The sequence below is a fragment of the Aquarana catesbeiana genome, linkage group LG04 (assembly GCF_042186555.1).
Source record: "Aquarana catesbeiana isolate 2022-GZ linkage group LG04, ASM4218655v1, whole genome shotgun sequence".
Taxonomy (NCBI): domain Eukaryota; kingdom Metazoa; phylum Chordata; class Amphibia; order Anura; family Ranidae; genus Aquarana; species Aquarana catesbeiana.
Genome location: NC_133327.1, coordinates 47227086 through 47244092, shown reverse-complemented (window position 1 = coordinate 47244092; position 17007 = coordinate 47227086). Strand labels below are relative to the sequence as shown.

General features: G+C 42.3%; 1 protein-coding gene across 2 annotated transcripts in view; it reads right to left on the bottom strand.

The window, feature by feature from the left end:
* The window catches only part of PKHD1 (PKHD1 ciliary IPT domain containing fibrocystin/polyductin), a 908610-nt gene that overhangs the window by 498526 nt on the left and 393077 nt on the right, over positions 1–17007 (bottom strand). For both annotated transcript variants that reach the window (XM_073625163.1, XM_073625162.1), the window contains exon 37: positions 4588–4800. In XM_073625163.1, coding sequence (XP_073481264.1) covers positions 4588–4800 — 213 coding nt within the window. The remainder of the gene's footprint in view (positions 1–4587; positions 4801–17007) is intronic.

The following is a 17007-nucleotide window of genomic DNA, read 5'->3' as shown; positions in this document are numbered from 1 at the left end:
GGCACCCTAATGTAGGGAAGTACTCTGATGGGGACCCTGACGTAAGGGGCGACTCTGATGTGGACCCTGATATGAGGCTGCTTATGGTCTCCACTCCCAGTATGAGGGGACTCTGATATAAAGAGGGATTCTGATAGGGATTCTGCTCTAAGGGGGGATGCTTATGGGGAACCTGACATAAGGGGGTACTTTGAGAGGGAACCTGATATGGGGGTGCTGCTAATAGAGAACCTGATATAAAGAGCAACTCTGATGGGCACCCTGATGTAATGGGGGACTCTGATGAGGACACTGATGTAAGGGGGACTCTGATGAAGAACCTGATGTAAATAGGGACCCTGATGACAACCTTTATGTAAGGGGCAGCTCTGATAAAGACCTTGATATAAGGGGGAACGCTACTGGGGAACCTGCCATAAGGGGGGTTTTGAGGAACAACCTGATATAAGGGGGACTTTGATAGATACCTTGATGTAAGGGGGACTCTAACGGAGACTTTTTTTTACCCCACAAATATTTGTAAAATATATGAGGTGGCCCTCATACTGAAAAGTTTTGGAGACCCCTCTTCCAAAGCATTTCATATACTGAACATTATGTGCAGGGCTTTGGTGATGTCAGGGACCGCAGTTGAGGCCCCCCCCCCCATAGTTGACAACTGCTCTCCTGGAAGGTACATAATGTAATGCTGAGAACCCCTGCTATATGAAACGACAGAGTAGAACCAGCAACTAGTTTTGCTCTGTAATTCCTCTGGGATTTCTTTCGGCAGAGAAATTTGTAGCAGCCCTCCTCGTCTCCGACTTAGATTACCACACCTAGAAAAACATTCAGGTTTATCATTATCAGGTGGATTGCAGACTTTAAACAAAAGATTATCTTGAGATACCACATTACATCTGTACGGCTGATGGCGTGCTGGAAGAACGGAGGTCTAATTTGCCATGTGAAATGGAAATAAAAGCGTCAGATGGTTCTTTTTCACAGTAGATAATACAGAACCGAGTCAAGTTATTGAGTTTTTTTTTTCTTTTTATAATGCTCTGTGCAAAGTACAGTCTCTGTTGGATGGCTACAATTAAACATCATTGAAAACACTTGTGCGATCCTCGATTTAACACTGAGCGAGCGAGCCTCTTTTGGAAAACAGAGCTGTATCAATTTGCCTGCGCTTTACATCAAAAGGAACGCTATGAGCTGCTTCTAATTTAATACCATTTCGCTCCATGGCACATAACAAATTGGAGACCATGTCAGTGTTATTTTTTAGACCGATATCACAGTTCAAAATCATTAAACAAACAGACTTTGAAATTCTCAGCCAGCTTGCGGGAGACAAAAAGTTTTTTTTTTTTTTTTCTTTTTCTTTTCGGAAAGTTGAAATTATTCCGCAGCCATGCACAATTTCAGACTGTTTAGCGAGCTGTGTCAGCTCCTTGCTTTGATATGTTAATGCAACTTAAAAAAAAAAAATATGGGAAAATAAAATTCCCAGAATTCCTGTTGACTGGCAGGTTAGATCTCGGGTGGTCGAGGCGCGTTGGGAAATTTTTTACGGTTGCCTTCGGCTATGGGAAGCCCTCCTGCCAATCAGGGCAAGCCACCCATAAACTGGCTGCCAATCAGATGTCAGTTTAAAAGAGTGTCATTTTTCGGAGAGGGAACGGGAAAGGCTTGACAGTTTAATCACGGCCCCTGACACGGCACAGGCAGCCTGTACGGGACGGAGGAAAATGTTATTGATTGTTTAGTTAGGAAATTTATCACTGTCTACATTTGAGATTACTGTGTTTCCCGGCCCGATAAGTGACAGGGGTGTGCAGCCTAACAGTCATGTTTCAATAACCGTTTTCTCTTTCTTACATATTGAACGTACAGAAACCACAATGTAGAAACACGGATTGACACGAATGATTGTGATCTTTAAATGCTACCCTGATTTAGATGTCACGTCGGCATGAAGGGCAAATGCATTTTTTTTTCATTTCTCATTGCTTTTAGGGGAATGCACAGTCTTTTATTTATCAAGGACAGCATTGCTTTTATAAATTGTTTGTAATTGTAAAGGTACATAAGAATAAACACAATTGTTTTTTACATATGCATACTCTGCTTCCTGCTAAGTAATGATGCTCAGCAGTAGGGGCGTAACCACTTCAATACCGGACACTTTCACCCCCTTCCTGCCCAGACCAATTTTCATCTTTCAGCGCTGTCGCACTTTGAATGACAATTGCTTTTATAACACAGGTGGGCCCACGAAAACAGAACCAAACCCCTTCCCCACCCTGGGCCAGCTGCAGGAAATAGCTACATGCATTACAACCTGTCTACAACCTGCAGAACACATATGTGCAGTGGAAAAAGTGTGGGCTTTAACACCCACATGCTGCACATTTGTGTCACTGGGCATCTGCTGTTCCTATGTTGAGAGCGCTCTCCCAGCACAGAGACTGAGCTGTCAAAGACAGCTCTCAGTCCCTATTAACAATCATCAGCCGGTGGGGCCATCTCCCAATCATGTGACCACTGTGACAGTCAATTACACTGGTCACATGATCGCTGATCCTTCCTGCCCCCTGTTGTGCAGAAATCATGTACTGGAAGCTTCTTGTTTGCAGCAATAGCTTTGCTTTTATGGAGGATTACAATGTATGTCTTACAGCATTAGAAACATGAAACAGGAACTAACCACAAACAAGTGCATACGAACATAGATAGAAATATATCCTGTTATATCGGTGGTTCTCAACTCCGGTCCTCAGGACCCACCAACAGGCCAGGTTTGCAAGATAACTGAAATGCATCACAGGTGATATCATTCGCTGCTCAGTGATTGCAGTATTCTAGTCTACATCTCCCCAAAGTAATACATAAAACCTGGCCTGTTAGTGGGTCCTGAGGACAGGAGTTGAGAACCACTGTGTTATATCATAGAATACATACTATAACACTATAATACTGCAGCGCCACCTGCTGCATAGATAGGTATAATGAATACAGTATTGTCAGTTTATTAGCAACCATGCTGTTGTTCTTTCCAACACCCCCAAGGTGTACAGAATCTATTAAAGGGACATTGGGGCTGGGAGGGAAGGGGGTTAAGAATCCTAGTTAACACAACCCTGGCCTGTCCAAGGCCAGGTGGTGCCAGCATCCTATGGCTGGGCCTGGTTCAACAACAAGTGCCCACTCTAGGATGGGGGCGGCCGAACCTACCTTTGGCCAGCCACATGGAGGGAGGGATACAAGAGTTATGTTTTATGGTGTATGCTTACTCTTTAATTGTGAGATAAAGTGTATACATATCATTGCATACATACAGTGCCTTGCAAAATATTCACCCCCCTTGGGTTTTTACCTATTTTGTTACATTACAGCCTTTAGTTTAATGTTTTTTTTTAATCTGAATTATATGTGATGGATCAGAACACAATAGTGTAAGTTGGTGAAGTAAAATTAGAAAAACATATCCATAAAACTATTTTTCAGAAATAAAAAAATGATAATTGGCATGTGCGTATGTATTCACCCCCTTTGTTATGAAGCCTATAAAAAGCTCTGGTGCAACCAATTACCTTCAGAAGTCACATAATTAGTGAAATGATGTCCACCTGTGTGCAATCTTAGTGTCACATGATCTGTCATTACATATACATATCTTTTGGAAAGGCCCCAGAGGCTGCAACACCTAAGCAAGAGGCACCACTAACCAAACACTGCCATGAAGACCAAGGAACTATCCAAACAAGTAAGGGACAATGTTGTCTGATGATACTAAAATTTAACTTTTTGGCCATCAAAGAAACTGCTATGTCTGGCGCAAACCCAAAACATCACATCACCCAAAGAACACCATCCCCACAGTGAAACATGGTGGTGGCAGCATCATGCTGTGGGGATGTTTTTCAGCAGTCGGGACTGGGAAACTGGTCAGAGTTGAGGGAAAGATGAATGGTGCTAAATACATACATACAATATTCCTGAGCAAAACCTGTACAACTCTGTGTGTGTGATTTGAGGCTAGGACGGAGGTTCACCTTCCAGCAGGACAATGACCCCAAACACACTGCTAAAGCAACACTTGAGTGGTTTAAGGGGAAACATGTAAATGTGTTGGAATGGCCTAGTCAAAGCCCAGACCTCAATCCAATAGAAAATCTGTGGTCAGACTTAAGGATTGCTGTTCACAAGCGCAAACCATCCAACTTGAAGGAGCTGGAGCAGTTTTGCAAGGAGGAATAGGCAAAAATCCCAGTGGAAAGATGTGGCAAGCTCATAGAGACTTATCCAAAGCGACATGGAGCTGTGATAGTCGCAAAAGGTGACTCTACAAAGTATTGACTTTAGGGGGGTGAATAGTTATGCACATTGACTTTTCCTGTTATTTTGTTCTATATATTGTTTGCTTCACAATAAGAAAAAAAAAAAAATCTTAAAAGTTGTGGGCATGTTCTGTAAATTAAATGATGCAAATCCTCAAACAATCCATGTTAATTCCAGGTTGTGAGGCAACAAAACACGAAAAATGCCAAGGGGGTGAATACTTTTGCAAGGCACTGTAATTAAAGGTAGGTACACACATACCGTTCATGGAGATAGTTGCATTTCGGACAGCCAGGAATTTAACCCCATAAGGATATAACGGAGTGGTATAAGAGCTTCCATATAAAGTGATGTGGGCTTTTCCTGGGAACAATACATTGTCTGCTCCCACCCGGAGTTCCCCGCTGTCTGACACCAGAATGTAATGAGCATGTAGGTGGATGGGCCCGGGTCCTAGGAATGCAAGAACGCCACCTGTAAGAGCAAAAGATGACACGTTCAGCAAAGCACACATTTAGATAGAAACAGAGAGGAGCAGACATAAGTATATGAACACCAGTATTATTAGACCTTGTTTTGTTTAGTGTAAGCTATTACTCAAAAAAAGTTGAGATTATCTTTTTTTTTTTTAATTCTCTGTGTAATATAATTCTCTCTAGGTTGTATGTCAGTGTATTACACATAGGGTTTGATATACTAAAGGCAATTGGCTGTTCACTTTGCAAGGGAAGTTGCACTTGGCAAGAGAATTTCCCCAGAGCTTAGTGAATGTTGTGAAATTTCACTTTGCAAAAAGTGCCCAATCACGTGCAAGGAAAATAACATGATCAGGTGATGGACATCAGCAGAGCGTCATCTCATTCACTAAGCTAAGGCGAAAATTCTCTCGCAAAATGCAACTTCCCTTGGAAATTGAACAGTCTATTTGCCTTTAGTAAGCCAACCCCATTGTGTTCAACTGAGTAGTCAGTAAAATAGGTGATTTGTCAGACTTCCAAACAGTACAAATTATTTGGAACCATTTAGCAGAAGCATCTGTAACCACCCAACCAACCACAATTGTTGGCTGTTTTTCAATGTTTAATGTACATTGTAAATGGGGACTGCGATGCATGCACTGAACATACAGTCTTTGTTATATTGCAGCCATTTGCTAAAATCATTTAAGTTAATTTTTTTCCTCATTAATGTACACACAGCACCCCATATTGACAGAAAAACACAGAATTGTTGACATTTTTGCAGATTTATTAAAAAAGAAAAACTGAAATATCACATGGTCCTAAGTATTCAGACCCTTTGCTGTGACACTCATATATTTAACTCAGGTGCTGTCCATTTCTTCTGATCATCCTTTAAATGGTTCTACACCTTCATTTGAGTCCAGCTGTGTTTGATTATACTGATTGGACTTGATTAGGAAAGCCACACACCTGTCTATATAAGACCTTACAGCTACTGTGCATGTCAGAGCAAATGAGAATCATGAGGTCAAAGGAGACAGAATTGTGCCAAGGCACAGATCTGGCCAAGGTTACAAAAAAATTTCTGCTGCACTTAAGGTTCCTAAGAGCACAGTGGCCTCCATAATTCCTAAATGGAAGACATTTGGGATGACCAGAACCCTTCCTAGAGCTGGCCGTCCGGCCAAACTGAGCTATCGGGGGAGAAGAGCCTTGGTGAGAGAGGTAAAGAAGAACCCAAAGATCACTGTGGCTGAGCTCCAGAGATGCAGTCAGGAGATAGGAGAAACTTGTAGAAAGTCAACCATCACTGCAGCCCTCCACCAGTCTGGGCTTTATGACAGAGTGGCCCGAAGGAAGCCTCTCATCAGTGCAAGACACATGGAGTTTGCTAAAAAACACCTGAAGGATTCCAAGATGGTGAGAAATAAGATTCTTTGGTCTGATGAGACCAAGATAGAAATTTTTGGCCTTAATTCTAAGCGGTATGTGTGGAGAAAACCAGGCACTGCTCATCACCTGTCCAATACAGTCCCAACAGTGAAGCATGGTGGTGGCAGCATCATGCTGTGGGGGTGTTTTTCACCTGCAGGGACAGGACGACTGGTTGCAATCGAGGGCAAGTACATGGATATCCTGGACGAAAACCTTCTCCAGAGTGCTCAGGACCTCAGACTGGGCCGAAGGTTTACCTTCCAACAAGACAATGACCCTAAGCACACAGCTAAAATAACGGAGTGGCTTCACAACAACGACTGTTCTTGAATGGCCCAGTCAGAGTCCTGACCTAAACCCAACTGAGCATCTCTGGAGAGACCTAAAAATGGCTGTCCACCAACGTTTCCCATCCAACCTGACAGAACTGGAGAGGATCTGCAAGGAGGAGTGACAGAGGATCCCCAAATCCAGGTGTGAAAAACTTGTTGCATCTTTCCCAAAAAGACTCATGGCTGTATTAGATCAAAAGGGTGCTTCTACTAAATAGTGAGCAAAGGGTCTGAATACTTAGGACCATGTGGTGATATTTCAGTTTTTCTTGTTTAATAAATCTGCAAAAAATGTCAGCAATTCTGTGTTTTTCTGTCAATATGGGGTGCTGTGTGTACATTAATGAGGAAAAAAAATGAACTTAAACGATTTTAGCAAATGGCTGCAATATAACAAAGAGTGAAAAATTTAAGGGGGTCTGAATACTTTCCGCCCCCACTGCATGTACACTTTAGCAGAATAGTTAAAGTGGTATTAAACCCAAAAGCAAACATTTATTATATTGTAGCTTACCAATTCTTCATATGTTTTCTTTTTTAGGCTTTCATTCTTCCATTTTCATTTGGTGATCCAGTCAAATGCACATCCAGAACGATCAGTCAAATGCACATCCAGAATTGCTGGTGTATAGTGCAAATATTGTGCCATTTATTCAAAACTACATACAACTGTTTCAGATTATTTTGGCCATCATCAGTTTACTGAAGTGGTTTCCAAACTGTGGCCCTTTGCTTGCCCTAATCCGGCCCTTGGGGCACTATACCTCTCATTGATACAAGGCATCTTACTGACACCAACAATGGGGCACTATTCCTCCCACTGACACCAAACACAGGACACTATTCCTTCCATTGACACCAACAACGGGGCACTATCCCCCCCACTGACATTAATGATGGAGCACTATTCCTCCCACTGACACCAAGAATGGGGCACTACCATCATCGACATTAATAATGGGGCACTATTCCTCCCGTGATGCCATTAATGGGGCACGATTCCTCCCACTGATGCCATTGATGAGGCATTATTCCTCCCACTGACACCAATCATAGGCACTATTCCTCCCACTGACACCAAAAATGGGTCACTATTCCTCCCACTGACACCAATAATGGGGCACTATTCCTCCCACTGACACCAATGATAGGCACTATTCCCCCACTGACACCAAGGATGGAACACTATTCCTTCTAGTGACACCAATGATGGGCCACTATTCCTTCCACTGACATCAGTGATAGGGCACTATTCCTCCTCCTACTGACCACAGATGCTATATATTTTTTGTAATTCCACTGGCCACCAAGCCTGGGGCATTTTCTACTCCCACTGACCATAGTCTCCTAAAGTCTGAAGGACAGCAAACTGGCCCTTTGTTTAGAAAATTTGGGGAACCCTGGTTTACTTTATGGAAACCAGAAATGTTATACAGTAGGACTTAGGGCCTAATAAGACAGTGTAAGCATATCTGTAGTTATAATATAAAAAAAAAATCCAATAAAGGTGGACCTCCTCGTAATAGCCTTGGTAGGTGTGCAGACCCAGGAACTCAGCACACAGCACTCACCAATAAAGCCCCTGAGAGACTGATGAGACTTTCAGGGGATTTAACTGCCCTGCATCAGGAAAGTATTGATAGTTGTGGGTGGGCTGATTCTTTTAGCACCCATTGATAACATTCTGATGTATCAGATTTAAAGGAGTATCTAAAATAACTGTAAAGAAGACCTAAATTGCCCTTTAAGTAAAGGCAAACCCATTCATGAAGGACCTTGTTTAGGCATCTCCTGTTATAGACATGACCAGCTTTCAATTTAGCTTTCAGAATACATGAATGCATGGTCTACTGTTGTCACCATTAGAACATCCACCCTGAGAAATACCATGCAACCAGCTCTAGAGTGCCTGACGAGAGCAAGTGGTGGCAAAGAAGCTGCAGGAGATCAGCAGCTCTGAACAACAGATGCAAAAAGGGTGAATACTATTCTATGTTAATAAAAACACAAATGCCTATGATATACATGAAGGCCGATGATGATGATGGTGATTATTAATAATAATTTTTTTTTTTTAAATTTCTGTTTATTGAGATTTTTCCACAAAACATAAAACATCCGGGGTGTATCAACATGACACTCCCCCGAATTTGAGGCCTCGCAGGGCCCAACATGAAACAACATATCACTATTGACTAACATAGTCATCTAACTAGAATAATAACCTCCTTTCCCTTCCCTCACCCTTCTTCTCACCCCCTCCCCTCCTTGTCAAAGCTAAGTTATGCAGGATGGGTATTATTATTTTATGAGCATTTTATCTTTTTTTTTTTTTCAAGTATCACTGTTGTATCTTTATCACCATTGAGCAGTGTGATCCATATGTTATCCTACAAACCTTTTAATACTAAACATTTCTTATGTACAGTATCATCACTGTCATGTTAATTGTTCATATACCAAAATGGCAACATTTCCTATGAACTCCTTAACGTCTCAATATTTAAATGGTTTTCCACCTTAACCCACAGTTCCTATCCAAGTTGTACCAGGCCTGCCATACTTTTTCAAATTTCTTTTCACAACCCCTGGCCCTATAGGTTGCCTTATAGTAAGGCATCATGGAGTTTACCAAACCTTTCCAGCAATTTATGTCCGGAGCCCTCACATCTTTCTATTTAAGCAATATAGCCTTCCTCCCATATAATAGTAAAATATAGAGAAGCGTTCTCAGCACTCTGGTCGATACCACTCCCTCCACCAGTCCCAGCAAACATACCCTCACGGTCATTGGTATAGGTATTGACAGGAGATCTGAGATGCACGAAGTGAGTGCAGCCCAAAATAGTTGAATTTGGGGGCATTGCCAAAATATGTGTTCAGCATTGGCCGAAGAGAAGGAACATCTCTACCATTCCGCCGAGACTGTACCAAAGATTTTAGCCAGTCTAGCCGGAGTATAGTAGCTTCTATGGAGGAATTTAAATTGGATTAGTCTGTCCCTGGCTGATACTAGGTGTTTAAAGGGCTGATTCCATAAGTCATCCCAGTCCTCTCCCTGTAGTTCTGGGACTTCTGCCTCCCATCTACTCCTACAATTGGATACTGCCTTTGGTGTTGTCTTAAAAAAGTTCTTTGTATGTTAACGAGAGGGGTTTAGCTAGGTCCTCTGCTGTCAGTAAGGATTCAAGAGCCGAGTGCAGTGATTCTACCCTCATCTCTCGAAATTGTGTCAGGTAGGCATGTCTGAGTTGGAGATAGCGAAAGAAATAGGAGTTGACTAAGTCGTGTCTTGTCTGTAACTGGGGAAAAGTCAGGAGTTCACAAACGAGGTGATGTCTTTCAGTGTTTTTATCCCTTTTACTGCCCAGATCATGGGATCGGGAAAGTTATAAAAATGGAGTAATGTGGGGTTCATCTACAACGGGGTAGATGGGGAAATCCCTTGGTAGCTTGGACTAGCTAATTTTACCGCCGCCTTCCATGCTCTGACAGTGCCTTTCATTGTTGATGTCATTGGTAGGTCTGATCTAAGACCTCTAAAAAGGGCTAAACGCAGACTCTCATATGACCCCAATTGAGCCACTTCATGCACTGTGGCCGCGTCTCTATCATCCATTAATAGCCATCTGCGGGCAAATACCATTTGACCCACCAAATAGTATTTCTGCCACTCTGGCAATGCAAGCCCTCCCTGATCCCCGGGTTCCTGTAATACTTTAATTCCTATTCTGGGGGGGTTGGTGCCCAAAGAAAGGAGCTGACAATTCCGTCTAACTGTTTGAAATATGATTTCGGTATCCACACCGGTGCATGTCGTAAAAAATATAGTACCGTACAACTGGGAGAAATTTCATTTTGAGTAGGCAAATCCTCCCTATCAAGGACAGTGGCAGTTTGGTCCAGGCTAGCACTTTATGTTTAAGGGAAGTCAGCTGTGGAAGTAAGTTTAGGGACAGGTAGTCTTTTATATTTGCTGTAATTTTAACCCCTAGATATTTAAGAGATGAAACCCATTGTAGAGGTAGATTGGGATCGGCCTTCTCCTTGGCTTTATCATCCAACGGGAGAATTGATGACTTACTCCAGTTCACCTTCAACCCTGAAAATTTGGCAAAGTCATTAAAGATTTCCAGGACTGCTTTCGAGTCCCCTGGGTCATTCAGGAACAGGAGCATGTCGTCCGCATAAAGCGCAAGCGTTTTGTGAATTGTACCCACTTTAATTGCCTGTATTTTCCCGGAAGATCTAAGGGCGACAGCCAGGGGCTCCATAACAAGGGTACACAGGGGAATAATGGACAACCCTGTCTGGTGCCCCTGCCCACCTCAAAAAAATCAGAAATTGCAGATCCCATTAATAATTATTATTATTATACAAGATTTATATAGCACAAACAGTTTGTACAGTGCTTTACAATATAAAGGGGGACAGTACAATTACACTACAGTTCAATACAGAAGGAATAGGAGGGCCCTGCTCATGGAGCTTACAATCTAAAAGGAGGGGCCTATGAAGGCCTATGATTTGCTTTAGCAAACTATGGGATTGAGTTACTAAGGCTGGCCATATATGGTTCGAATAAGCAGGAACCGGCCAAGATTTGAACTGTTAATGGGCAGGCTAAATGTACCAAAATGATCGATCGATCAACTTGGGTACGGCAAGACTGTCAGATTCTCTTGCAATTATCGTGAGCGGCTGCTATGGCCGCTAGCAATAATCACTGTCTTCTCCAGGTGGGGACGGCTTCTCCCAACTGAAGAAGACAATGGCCCGGCAGGAGGGATTTGCACGTTAATATTGTCTGTGTTGATGGGGGAATCCAGTGATTTTCTTTCCTGCAACCAGTGGTTGCAGAAAAGAAATTTGCTCCATGTACGGTTGGCCTAAAACTCGAGAGTGCAAAATCTAGTGCAGCTTTGTATGGTAGCCAATCAGTCTCTAACGTCAGCTTGTTCAAATAAAGGGGTTGTAAACCCTCGCATTCTTTCACCTTAATGCATCCTATGCATTAAAGTGACAAAACTTCTGTCTCTGATCGGCCCCCAGCCCCCCCCCCCCATTTTACCCACCTGAGCCCCGTAATTCCCATGCCAGAGACGCGCTCTTCCCCTCTGCCCGTTGTCTCGACTTTTGATTGGATAGATTAATAGCAGCTCAGCCATTGGCTCCCGCTGCTGTCAATCAAATCCAATGATGCGGGAGCCGGGGGGCGGGGCCGAGTCCGGCATTCTGCATCTGCGACTCGGGAGCGCGCCCGCAAGGTAACTCCCCCGGGAGAGCGCTTCTCCTAGGGGGTTATATGAGGAGCTGCGAGCGCCAGACCCCAGAAGTCGAGGTTCGGGGCCACTCTGTGCAAAACAAACTGCACAGTGGAGGTAAGTATGGCATGTTTGTAATTAAAAAAAATTAAAAAAAACTAAGCTTTACAATCACTTTAACTTTAACAGAAAAAAAAAGGGAAGCTGAATGGCTACAATGCCCAGATTTTGAACTCTCCAGTTTTAGTAAATCAACCCCAAAACATCATTCAATTCTTCTTAATCGTTATTGCAGACCCTTTCTCTAACTGTCAACTGTTTTTGAATTACTTGCTTTCATGTAATAATTTTCTAATATTTGTAATCTAGTGCAAAGCATTAATTTGAGATAAATGAATTTTGAATATGACAATCCACTTTATTCAAGAGACCTACCAAGGCTGTGTGAGTAGAAGACATAAACATTCTTTCAGCAACCTATCAAGGTTATGTACACTGTCACACATCCATAGCTCTAGCATGACGTGAACCCCATCACATGTATATATTTGTGAGGGAAATAACATATCTTTTGACAGTGGAACAAATTCACCTTTAAGGATTTATGTCTCATTAAATCTATATGAAAATACATATGTATGTGTATAATTACAAACAGGGACTAGAAGGACTTTTGCAAATGACCATCTGGGGCTCTCAATCATTGTACCTATCAGTTTTCTCTCCTTCTGGACAGAATGACTGACAGCTTCCCAAGAGGTTCCACAGCCTCTAAGGACATTGCTTTGTTTGAATCATTGCAAGGAATTATTTTTTTGAATGCCGCTTACTAGTAGGAAATGATATGTAAGAGGTTACACGGGTAATTTAGTCATAATATAGTATATTTTCAGTGAGCATAGACAGCATATCAGACTATTATTGCAATACAGGTTCTGTAGGTTTGTTCTTAAAGTGATTGTTTTTTTTTTTTAAATAACAAACACATCATACTTACCTCCACTGTGCAGCTTGTTTTGCATAGAGTGGCCCCGAACCTCGTCTTAAGATGTTCCTCCCCGCATCAGATAACCCCCTAGGAGAAGCGCTCTCCCTGGGGGTTACCTTGCGGGCGCGCTCCTGAGTCCAGCATTTGCGTCCATAGACATGGATGCCAGACTCGGCCCGCCCCCCCAGCACCCGTGTCATTGGATTTAATTGACAGCAGCGGGAGCCAATGGCTACGCTGCTATCAATCTATCCAATCAGGAGCCGAGAACCCATGGTCAGAGGGACAGCGCATCCCCACGGGTGAACTTCCAGGACTCAGGTAAGTAAAACAGGGGGGGCTGGGGGGCCGGTCACTGCCAGGTGTTTTTTCACCTTAATGCATAGGATGCATTAAGGTGAAAAAACACGAGGGTTTACAACCCCTTTAAGTTGCATTTGCATGGAAATTGGAACAGGTCCATTTTTTAAGTGTAACTCCAGCCAAAAAATATATTTGACATTTTTTTGTATGGTATAGGGAAGGGTTAACACCCCTGTAACATTTGTTGTGCTGTCTGTGCCCCTGTTCAGAAGATTTCACCTCACTTTCTGTCCCTGTGAAAATGGATTTAAAACATTTTGGGTTGTTGTGGAAATACTGTATGGATTGATGATAAAGCTTAAGTGGAGACACCTTTTTCCCCATGATAACTCCAATGCCTCGTACAGACGATCAGACATTCCGACAACAAAATCCTAGATTTATTTCCGACGGATGTTGGCTCAAACCTGTCTTACATACACACAGTCACACAAATCTTGTCGGAAATTCCGAACATCAAGAACGCAGTGACGTACAACACGTATGACGAGCCGAGAAAAATGAAGTTCAATAGCTCTTCTGCTTTATTCCGAGCATGCGTGGAACTTTGTGCATCGGAATTGTGTACACACGATCGGAATTTGCGACAACGGATTTTGTTGTCAGAAAATTTGAGATCCAGATCTCAAATTTTGTGCGACGGAAATTCTGATGGAAAATGTCCGATGGAGCCTACACACGGTGGGAATTTCCGACAACAAGCTCCCATCGAATCTGACCATGTGTATTACAGGAGTGAATTTTCCTTCCTAGTGGTAGTCTTCCCCTCACTTCCTGTGGTCTCCGTCCATTTGCAAGTATGTGCCGGATGTAAGTCGCATGTATTTAACTCGGGGTCTGACTGTATTTAGCTTAAAGTAATTTTATAAATGGTTTGCACAAGAATGCTTTACCCCCGAAATGAAAATACAGAAGGATGTTGTAGTACACACTACCACAGAGATCACAGAGGTTTTTCATAAATAACATCACAGTGCACTGTACAGTGCAGGAATACGTTTCTACTACCTCCTGTATAGACAAGATCCTCACTTACCTTCAAAATTCTAATCTCTAACACATAAATTAAATGGGATGGGGCAGCAGGCTCTTGACCAAGAAATAATATACCGGTAGCTACAACTGGTAAAGATTTTATCCGAAATTACTTCAAGCAAAAGCCATGGGCCAGATAGTTTCTCTCTACTTCAATACAAGGAATTTAAAGGCATTCTTCTACCCCAACTTTGCTCCCATGCACAATTCTGGTAACCCCCAATGACTAGAAACCCTTCATTCCCAAATTTCTGTTATACATAAGCATAGCACCCAACTGTCCCTGATTTCAAGGGACAGTCCCTGATTTCGAGGAACTGTCCCTGATTTAGAGGGACTGTCCCTGATTTGGAACAAAGCCCCTCTGTCCCTCTTTCCTCCTCATCTGTCCCTCATTTTGGTCTGATCTATATATAGTTGTATATAAAATGCACTACTTATCTATCCAAAAGTGTTTCCCAGTGCTAAACCTTTCATCCAATTTCTAAATTGCTGCATTTGTAAGTTTCAAAAGCCAATATAAAGGAATAGTAGTGGTAAAAAGAAAGCACTTGTGGGTTTAACATTTTTTTTGTATATATCTCTTTTAACCACTTCAATACAGGGGACTTTCGCACCTTCCTACACAGGCCAATTTTCATCTTTCAGCACTGTCACATTTTAAATGACAATTGCAAGGTCATGCTACACTGTACCCAAACTAAATTTTTATCATTTTGTTCCCACAAATAGAGCTTTCTTTTGGTGGTATTTGATCACCTCTGCGGTTTTTATTTTTCGCTAAATGAATAAAAAAATTATGGCGATCTGCGATTTTTATCATGACTGAGACATTATGGTGGACACATCAGAAACTTTTGACACTACTTTGGGACCATTGTCATTTATACAGCGATTGGTGCTATAAAAACGCACTGATTACTGTGTAAATGACACTGGCAGGGAAGGGGTTAAACACTAGGGGGTGATCAAGGGGTTAAGTGTGTCTTAGGGAGTGATTCTAACTGCGGGGGGGATTGTTTTACTAGAACATGACAGGGAGCAGTAGATCTCTGTCATGTTGCTAGGCAGAACAGGGAAATGCATCTCCCTGTTCTGCCGCTCCGTGACACGATCGTGGGCCCCCAGCGGACATTGTGTCCGCGGGACCCACGGGCACTGTCACGGAGTACGCGGCAGGCACGCGCGCGTGCCCACAATGCCGTGATTTACAGGGGACATACTTGCACGCCCATGTGCCCATTGTGCCGACGTCGGCAAGGGGTTAAAGTTAAAGTTGAACTTTAGTTAGAAAATTAAGCCCTGCTAGAGCACTTCAGGCTGGCCCCTTTTGCAGGTATAGCTACAGTATGTAAAACATTAAAAAATTATTTCTTATACAGTTTAAAATCCAGTTTTACACCCCACTCTGCACATGCTCAGTTGTTCTCTATATTTCAGCACTGTGCCGAAAACATAGAGGCCGATCTTCTGACAGCGTAAAGATTTACTGCTGGCCCTGGGCTTCAGCAAAATGGCAGCCTCCAACAAGAAGAAACAGGAGCAATGCTGAAGGCAATTTACAATTTTGGTACTATAAATATTAATGTAAAATGTATGTTCCTTGCTAAAGAGCATTATTTTTTATCAGGCTGTTATGAGTAAAGTTCCGCTTTAAGGTACATTGGATTCTACCTCTGCAACTTCTTGTCAAGTTCGGCTGTGGGTCAGGTCAGCAAACCCCTGAACTCCCTGTACAGATGTGGTCTCAGCAGGTATGCCACTCGCAATAAGCAACACATAAAACAGAATAACTCCCCTAGATGTTAACACAACCCACTTCTATGTAACAGCAAGAGGGGTTCCAACCCCCACCTGCACCATATCTGGTTCAAACAGGCTCCCTACATCTCAGAGCTTGCCCTTGCATCCCTGGTATGCTCATAACAGGTAGCAACCAGTGTGCAGGCTAATACTAGCTTACTACCCTGTTTCCCCGAAAATAAGACCTAGCGTGATTGTCAGTGAGGGCTGTAATATAAGCCCTACCCCCCAAATAAGCCCTACCCTGTTTCCCCCGAAAATAAGCCCTACCCTGAAAATAAGACCTACAAGGACTTTAACTAGGGCTTATTTGGGGGGTAGGGCTTATATTGCAGCCATTACTGACAATCACGCTAGGTCTTATTTTCAGGGAAACAGGGTAGGAAGTGTTAGGTGGGCAAGACCTCTGAAAAATAGTTGTCCATGGCTCGTAATTCATTTTTCGAGCTTGCCTAGATTTTGGGAATTACAAATTATTATATTGTATGATTTTATGTTAAATCATTATTTTGATTTTCAAGATCGGAAAAATAATTAAAAAAAAAACTTCCAGAAATGTCAGCACATGTTCTACAGTAGAAGGAGCCATATGTACAAATTAACATTCAATCACAACGCCAATGGTGGAAGAGAACATTCGAAAGTATAATCACCTATAAGATGTCAAAATACAATGAGAGACATGCCAATAAAGCATTCAAAAAATAAAGCTTGCATAGTTTATTTTTTCGCATATACGTCACAGTGTACAGTACTGTGCAAAAGTTATAGGTAGGTGTGAAAAAATGCTGTAAAGTAAGAATATTTTCAGAAATAGAAGTGGCAATAGTATTTTTTTTTTACAAATTAACAAAATGGAAAGTAAATGAGCAGAAAAGAAGTCCAAATCACATATTTGGTGTGACCACCCTTTGTCTTCCAAACATCATCAATTCTTCTAGATACACTTGCACACAGTTTTTGAAGGAACTCGGCAGGTAGGTTGTTCCAAACATCTT